The sequence below is a fragment of the Herpailurus yagouaroundi genome, unplaced genomic scaffold (genome assembly GCF_014898765.1).
Source record: "Herpailurus yagouaroundi ecotype Mexico unplaced genomic scaffold, PumYag 191, whole genome shotgun sequence".
Taxonomy (NCBI): Eukaryota; Metazoa; Chordata; class Mammalia; order Carnivora; family Felidae; genus Herpailurus; species Herpailurus yagouaroundi.
In genome coordinates this window covers 6,817,890-6,826,107 of record NW_024412422.1, presented here as the reverse complement: position 1 = coordinate 6,826,107, position 8,218 = coordinate 6,817,890, and the positions used below count along the sequence as shown (strand labels likewise).

The window sequence follows — 8,218 nt, the reverse complement described above, 5'->3', positions numbered from 1 at the left end:
CCCCCCCCCCCCCCCCCCCCCCCCCCGCTGCTCTCAGGTTGAGGTCAAGACCCCTCTTACTGGTCAAGAGGCCGCAAGATGTAGCTCTGCCTCTCCTCTTGCGTGGCCTGTGCTCCGGCCAGACCTCCTTTCTGCCACACACACTCGCTGTACTTTCTCGTGCCGCAGGGCCTTTGTACATGCAGTTCTGTCCTCCCAGAACACCTCCTGTCTCTGCTTTGCCTCATTCACTCTTGGTCACTGTCTCAGGCCTTGCCCTGCATCCTCCAGGGCAGCTGAGGACTCCCACCCCTACCCCATGAACAGGGAAGGCCCAGAGAGGGAGGCACAGCTGGCATGAACCAGAGCTGAGTGGCTCAGGCTCACGAACCTGAAACCTGTCCGGAAGTCACTGCCCATCTTCTGGCCACAGCATGGCTGTTCCCTTCCTCCCTCTTTCTGCCGGTTCTCCCGGTCATCTCGGCAGACACTGGCTGTCAGGCATATGGTCCCGGTGTGTTTGCCCACAGGCCCTGGCAGCCTGGAGAGGGCGTACCCGACCCGAATCTTGCTAGAGCCTCAGACAGAGCGAGCCTCCATCCAGTCACGAGAGTCTCGCAACTCCGACAACACTGGACAGTTGAGGACACGAGCTCTGCTTGGAGCCTCGGCTCTGGGACACGGGCCCAGGTGCACCGCCTCCCTGGGCCTCAGTTTCCCTGTAAGTCAGGGCAATGAGCAGAATGATAGCCAACCTGGTACACATCAGATCAGTGTACCCTCAGCAATCCTGCGAGGCAGATGCTATCATTACATCTGTTTTACAGGTAAGGAAACTGAGGCAGCCTCTGAAATCACCCTCAACGATCCCCACCTCCTGGCACTCAGCCCCGTGTGGTCCCCTCTCCTCGCGTGGGAGGCCCTGGTGACTCACTTCTCATGAAGAGGACACAGAAAAACTGATGGGAGGTCCCCGAAGCGGGGCCTGCCGGCAGCCACACGTGTGAGCTTGGAAACAGAGCCGCCCCCCGTCGAGCCTTCAGATTGCTGGAGCCCCAGTGCCTTTGAACCCGAGAACTAAGAGAGTTTGCCCGTGGGTCCCTTCATGTACAGAAACAGTGAGGTGGTATTTGTTTTAAACTGCTAAGTACTGGCATAATTTGTTACACAGTCATAGCTAACTAATACACAGGCCTAGAGGGACTGAGTGAGCTGCCCAAAGTCAACGAGCCAGAGTTGTCTGACCCCAAGCTGTGCTCATAACTCCTACTCAAAGCAACCCCCTCCTCTGCTCAATGGCTTAAGGAGACATTCAGAGCACACAACACCATAAGAAGGTACAAAGGGAAAACACTCCCTCAAGGCCAAAGTCATCTGCCATTGGGCCGGTTCAGGGACAAGGGCCCACCTGTTGTCGAAGAAGGCACGGACGATTTTGGAGCGGATCGGGTTGAGCTCCAGGTCAGGAACATTGTTGAAGTTCTCTTTGCTGAGTTCCAGGAAGGAGAAGCACCAGGAAAAGAAAGAGGGGGGGAAAAAATCAAATGTCAGATGGCAGGTCCACCACTTATCGGGCCGTATTTTTAATCCTGAGCCAATCCCACAAGAAGAGTCCAGAGATGAGACTGGAATGTGCTGCACCGATCTGCCCCCACTCTAACCTTTGACTGGCAGGAGCTGGGAGGATTCGGAGGCTCAAAGATGCTACGTGTCCTCAACGTTCACCCTCAGAAAAACACAGAGACACAAGATGTGCACCCCACCCCAAGGACTCAGAGACCGCCGGAGGCCCATCACAGACCCCCAGGTAAGGAGACCCTGGTTGGGCCATTCTGGAATTGGGGCAGCAGAATGGTGGCTTGGACACCAGAAGATAGCCTGACGAGTCCTCAGTGGGTGGCGTGGAGAGTTACTGCGTGCCCCGGCCATTCCGCTCCTAGATATACGGCCAAGAGAAATGAAAACACACATCCACGTAAAGACTCGTACGGGCGTGGTATAGCAGCCTTACTCATAAGAGCCACAAAGTGGGACTCTCCCAAGTGTCTGTGAACCGATGAGCAGATAAATTGCGGTCGATTCTCCAGCCATAAAAAGGAAAGACGTAGAGATCCACGCTGCAACACAGAGGAGCCTTGAAAACACTAGATGTGCTGAGTAAACGCAGCCAGACGCCAAAGACTACACAGTGTTGATTCCATCTACACGAAACATCTAGAACGGGTAAATCCGTAGAGACAGGAAGTAGACCGGTGGTTGCCAGGGATTGGAGAATGATGGAAAGTGACAGCAAAGGTACAAGGTTTCTTTAGAGGATGATCAAAATATTCTGAAATTGACTGTGGGGCTGGACACACACCTTCAAGGATTCGAAAAGCCACGGAATTATATATACTTTTTTAAGATTTTATTTTTAAGTGATCTATACCCAACGTGGGGCTTGAACTCACAACCCCAAGATCAAGAGTCGCCTGCTCTACCCACTGAGGCAGCCAGGCACCCCTGGAATTATACATTTTAATGGGCAAGACGTATGGTATGTGACCTGTATTTCGGTAAAGATGTTTAAAACAACAAACAAACAAACAAACAAACAAACAAAAACGATGCTGGCTTGGGGTGGGAGAGGGTGAATTTCAAACCCAGCTACCCTGTCACTGGGTCATACAGGCTGCGGGTCCACAGTCCAACCTTCCCACATAAGGCCATCCTCTGTTCTCAGAACCTGCTTCCTACTCACCTCTTTCTTCTGTTCCATGGACTTCAAGGAGTAGTAGCCTTGAAAGGGACCCAAGGCACAGGCTGGTAACCCCGGGGAGCAAGGAGGCACCCCAGGCCAGGGAAGAGGAAATAGCAGCTACTTAAAATGAGAATGTCCAGGGGTGGGATATTCATCAGATCTGGAACTCAAAACTAGAACAAAGCCATGCTGGGAAGGAGGAAGTGCCACATACCTGGAGAATTAAGCACGGTTTGAGTTGGAAGCTTCCCGAAGCACATGGCTGACCCCTGTCCCGCCCCCACCCTACCGATGGGGAGACTGAGGCCCAGAGGGAAACGGAGACCTGGTCCTGGCGTTCAGAATCCCCTGCCCCCGTGAGCCCACCCCGACCCCCACGCTCCTTTCTGTCTTTTTCCTGATGCTCCTGGCCGGGCGGGCTGGTGGGGTGCCAGGCCAAATTCAGGAGCCAGTGTCAGTGGATGCCTGCGTTTTAAATTCCTAAGATCCCAGGTCCAAAGAAGGGGTGCACTCAGGACAGTCGCCTGGGGGATGGAATACTATTTGGCCATGACAAGGAATGTAGTACGGATACATGCTACGATGTAGACCAACCTTGGTTATAGACCAAGGTTGTAGACCAACCTTAAAGACATGGCACTAAGTGAAGGAAGCCAGGCACGGGATGCTTGGGTGGTGCAAGCAGTTGAGCATCTGGCTCTTGATTTTGGCTCAGGCTGTGATCTCGCAGTTTGTGAGTTCGAGCCCTGCACCCGGCTCGGTGCTGACAGCTCAGAGCCTGAACCTGCTTCGGATTCTGTGTCTCCCTCTCTCTCTGCCCCTCCCTCACTTGTGTTTTTTTTTCTCGCTCTCTCAAAAGTAATTAAACATAAAAAAGGGAGGGGAAGGGACGGGAGGGGAGGGGAGGAGAGGGGAGGGGAGGGGAGGGGAGGAGAGGGGAGGGGAGAAAAAAGAAAAGAAAAAGGAGCAGCCTGGCTCAAAAGGGCCACGTATGAGAGGACCCATTTATACTTGGTGACTGGAAGAGATAAATCCATAGGGACTAAAAGACGACGACTGGTTGCCAGGGGTAGGGTGCTAGAGGGGTTGATGGCTAATTAGTACAGGGTTTCAAAAAATTTTTTTTTCAACGTTTATTTATTTTTGGGACAGAGAGAGACAGAGCATGAACGGGGGAGGGGCAGAGAGAGAGGGAGACACAGAATCGGAAACAGGCTCCGGGCTCTGAGCCATCAGCCCAGAGCCCGACGAGGGGCTCAAACTCACGGACCGCGAGATCGTGACCTGGCTGAAATCGGACCCTCAACCGACTTCGCCACCCAGGCGCCCCAAGTACAGGGTTTCTTTGGGGGGTGGTGACAGAAATGTCCTCAAATTGATTGCATACTTTCTTTTAATATACTTTTTAAAATTCTTTTAAATGTTTATTCTTAGAGAGAGACAGAGCGTGAGCAGGGGAGGGGCAGGGAGAGAAGGGGAGACACAGAACCCGGGGCAGGCTCCAGGCTCCGAGCTGTTAGCACAGAGCCTGATGCAGGGCTCGAACCCATGAACCATGAGATCATGACCTGAACCAAAGTTGGAAGCTCAACCAAGCCACCCAGGCGCTCCTAATTACATACTTTAAATGGGTAAACTGTACAATAACGTGCATTATATCTCAGTACTGCATTTTTAAAAAATCCCCTAAAATACATCTAAAAACCAAAAAGCAAAGAACCACTGCACTGTGACTGTATTTACATAAAGAACAAAAGGTACTTTTTGTACCAACACTAAGCCCTGCAGCTCAAAGTCAGGATACAGGTCAACTGCTTTCGGGGAGGAGTGACCAGGAGGGGCCGTGGGGAGGCTTTGAGGCTGAGAATGTTCTGCTCTCGATCTGGGTGTCGGTCATGGGTATGTTCAATCCATGAAAGTCCCTCTCTGTGACCCGACACATTTCTGCTTTTCTCTGTGCACATCATACCCAACTGGAGACAAGAGACAGAATGCCCAGAGACCCCGCATGGGAACAAGTCAAGTCAAAGGGGCCACGTGGAGCCAGAGAGAATTCTGGGAGAATGGAAAAACAGCAACCAGCTGCACCGTGGCGAGTTAGTACACGAGACCCCAAGCCCCCTCTGGCTTTCGTTGGCCAGAGGGTCACGGCTAATTCCTCCTCAGCCTCAGTTTCCTCATCTGTAAAGCAGGCACACAGATGCCATGGACGGAAGCTTTCACACGCCCGAGAGCATGCAGCATGGGGACAGGGACTCTCATTTCCATAGCTGCACATTCTCAACCTCGTACGGCTGGGGGCATCACAGGTGCTCAGGGAGCGGAGTGGAAGGGGTGGTGAGCACGGGCGGGGCTCGCCTCCCGGTTCATTCTGTCCTGAGCACCTGGCTGGCACCAGACTCAGTTCCCCTCCCAGGTGCCCAGACCTTTCAGCTGCTCCCAGGACTTCCCCTTGGATCCTTGGAGACCATGAACCCCCAGCTGTGGCTTGCTGAGCTCGGGAATGGGCTACCAGAGAAGCTGTCCCCCAGAGCTGCTGTAAGGAGCATACTGGGGGACACACCCGGGAAATGGATCTGGTTAATTCCCCGGGAGGGAACAGAGACCATCGACAGGGAAACTGCGGGTTCTAGGGGGTTGGGAGAAACCCGGGCCTATGCTGACTCTGGAAGGAGGCAGGATAGAGGGAAGAAGGACCTCACAGAGCCTGACCAGTGTCTACGGAAGAATGGTAATAAGAAAAGAAGGCTGACCTCCCACTGACAGCAGAGGAGGTGAGGCAGATACTCGGACTCAGACGAGGGCAGTGTCCTGGCATCACAGCCTTTGGTGGGTCTGTGCAGGCGTCTCAGAAGCCCAGCTGCCCTTGCTCCCTCTCTCCATGGGTGCCTGCTGGATTCCCCCTCAAATCTCAGCTGTCCCTCACACGGGCACCGTACTGATGCCCCGTGCCTCAGTTTCTTCATCTGTGAATTTGGTGAACACCTAGCACCGCCCACGGCAAAGGGGATGTGAAATCAAGTGTACCCGGGGTCTGGTTCAGGATCTGCTCCTCACCAGGCCCATCATCTTGGGTGAGCCTCTCCACATCTCAGAGCCTCAATTTCTCCTCTGTGAAATGGGGATCATGGGAATGCCTAGGCAGTATCACGGGGTTAACGAAATTACTAAATCCGATAAACACACATAAGGTACTTAGGACATTGCCTGACACACAGCGAGCTCTTAATTTTAAAATGAGAATAATAGGGGTGCCTGGGTGACTCAGTTGGTCAAGCCTCCGACTCTTGGTTTCGGCTCAGGTCATGATCTCGCAGTTCTTGGGTTCAAGCCCTGCATGAGGCTTCTCACTGACCGTGTGGAGCCTGCTTGGGATTCTCTCTCCCTCTCTCTGTCCCTCCCCCACTTGCTCTCTGTCGGTCTCAAAATAAATGAATAAAAACTGAAAGTAAATAAATATATATGTATACACACACACACATATGTATGCATGTATTTAAAAGTAGAATAATAATACCAACTAACCTATTACTCCCAAGGTGTCTGGTAAGTGCTCTGAGAGATTTACCTTATTCTCCTACAAGGCAGACACTCATCCCCATGTTAAAGATGGGGGAAACTGAGGCAGAGAGCTAAAGAACTGTCTTGTGGCAAAGAAAAGAGACAGGCAGCACTCAGAATCCCCAGGGAGCAGATGCTAGCAAGACTTCGGTCCTGGCTGCCGGTCTCGGGGACACTCCCGGATATTTGCCAACCTCCTTTTTGAACGAGTCGATTGCAGGCCTCGAGTCCAGAGGAGCCTGGGGGAGGCTGACCGCAGTTTAATGTCCCATAAACGCCAGTTTCGGTCTTGTTTTCCTTCCTCCCCCACCCCCACCGCCAGGTGCCCACTGGGCCGGTAGAACCGGCTCAGCTGAAGGTGTCGGGCCCAGGCTGCAGCCCGGGAAGGGCTCTGCTCCACCCAAGCCCAGGGCTCTGGGGCCACAGCTGATAGGCAGTGACCGGGGATCCGGCCATGGGGCCCCTGTGACCAGCGGGGAGGGGTCCCCCACAGAGACCCCAGGGGCACACAACTGGCACACCTCCTCTGGGTGGGGTGGGGGATCGAACCCCGGGGTTTAAGGATTCTCTGCACCCCCCTCGCCCGCATCCTGAGGGCTTTCCCAGAGCCAGGCTGTGCTAAGCGCTTTGCAAACACTGTCACGTTTGATCCGCCCCACACACCCACAGTCCCCATCGTGCAGGTGAGGAAAGGAGGCCCAGGGAGGCCAAGTGAGGAGGCCACAGCCCCACAGCTAGGAGGACAGCTCTGAATCCGGCTCTAACCGCCCTGTGCGCTTCCTCACACTTGCTACTTCCTCTGGGCTGCACGGTTTTACTTGAACGAGAGCACACAACTGAAATCTTGGTTGGGGATCTGCCCCCACCCAGCCCCGAGAGGCCCCATCCGGGACCCAGAAAGAAGGCAAGACAAGCGTCCAGCCCGCAAGGGAAGGAAAGACTGAGAAACCACCAAGGAGGGGCTCCTCCGCAAGCCTCGTCGTGGGGGCCGGTTTCCGGCAGCTCTGAGGGCCAGCTTCTCTGCCAGGCCCTCTGCCGGCTTGGTCATCAGCCCCCACCGGGCCTGACCCACCGGGAGCTGAAGACCCAGCGAGGCCCCAACGGCTCCCAGCCTGGAACCCCAGCCTCCCTGCTCTCACCGGCCCATCGGAGAAGGGTCTCTACCGCAGGGGCTGCCTGCCCGACTCTCCTGGAGGCCCCACCCTGGGGAAACTGGGGACCCATGGGGACTCACAAAGAAGGAACCAAGAGTCACTAACCGCGCGTCTCCCCGGGCAATGCTGAGCAGCTCAAAGTGTCGTCCCTGGACCAGCAGCATCAGTCTCACTTGGTGTGTGACACACAGAGCCCTTAGCTGGCCCGGAATCAGAGCCTGCATTTTAACGTGATCCCCGGGGAACTCGCGTGAAGGTTAACGTTTAAGAAACGCTAGGAATTCCCTAACTGTGCCAGGGGTTTCTCCCGTCCACGTGCCTTTGCACAAAAGCTCTGGCAGAGGAGCACCCGGGTGGCTCAGTCGGTTAAGCGTCCAACTCTTGACTTCGGCTCAGGTCATGATCTTGCAGTTCGTGGGACTGAGCCCTGCATCAGGCTCTGCACACTGTGCAGCCTGCTTGGGAGTTCCTCTCCTACCCTCTCTCTCTCTCTGCCCTTCCCCAGCTCATGTACACACATTCTTACTCACTCTCAAAATAAACGCTAAATATGTGTGTGTGCGCGTATACACACACACACACACACACACACACACACACACACAAAGCCCCTGGTCCGCTTGCCACCAGGCAAACGCCTCTTTCAGTGACTGGGACAGCGTCACCAACGTCACCCTTCCCCACCACACGCTTTCTCAACTTCTCCTGTATCTGCTCCAGGCCCGTACCCAGCCGTCCTCTCAACACCTGCCATGTACTGATCACAGGGACCTTCCACGTGCCA

General features: G+C 54.5%; 1 protein-coding gene across 2 annotated transcripts in view; it reads right to left on the bottom strand.

Moving 5' to 3' along the window:
* TESC (tescalcin) overlaps positions 1-8,218 on the bottom strand; it is a 52,815-nt gene that overhangs the window by 10,655 nt on the left and 33,942 nt on the right. Inside the window, exon 3 of one of the 2 annotated variants that reach the window (XM_040443780.1) lies at positions 1,388-1,468. The exons of the other annotated variant lie outside the window; for it this stretch is intronic. Coding sequence (XP_040299714.1) covers positions 1,388-1,468 — 81 coding nt within the window. The remainder of the gene's footprint in view (positions 1-1,387; positions 1,469-8,218) is intronic. 2 annotated transcript variants of the gene reach the window in all.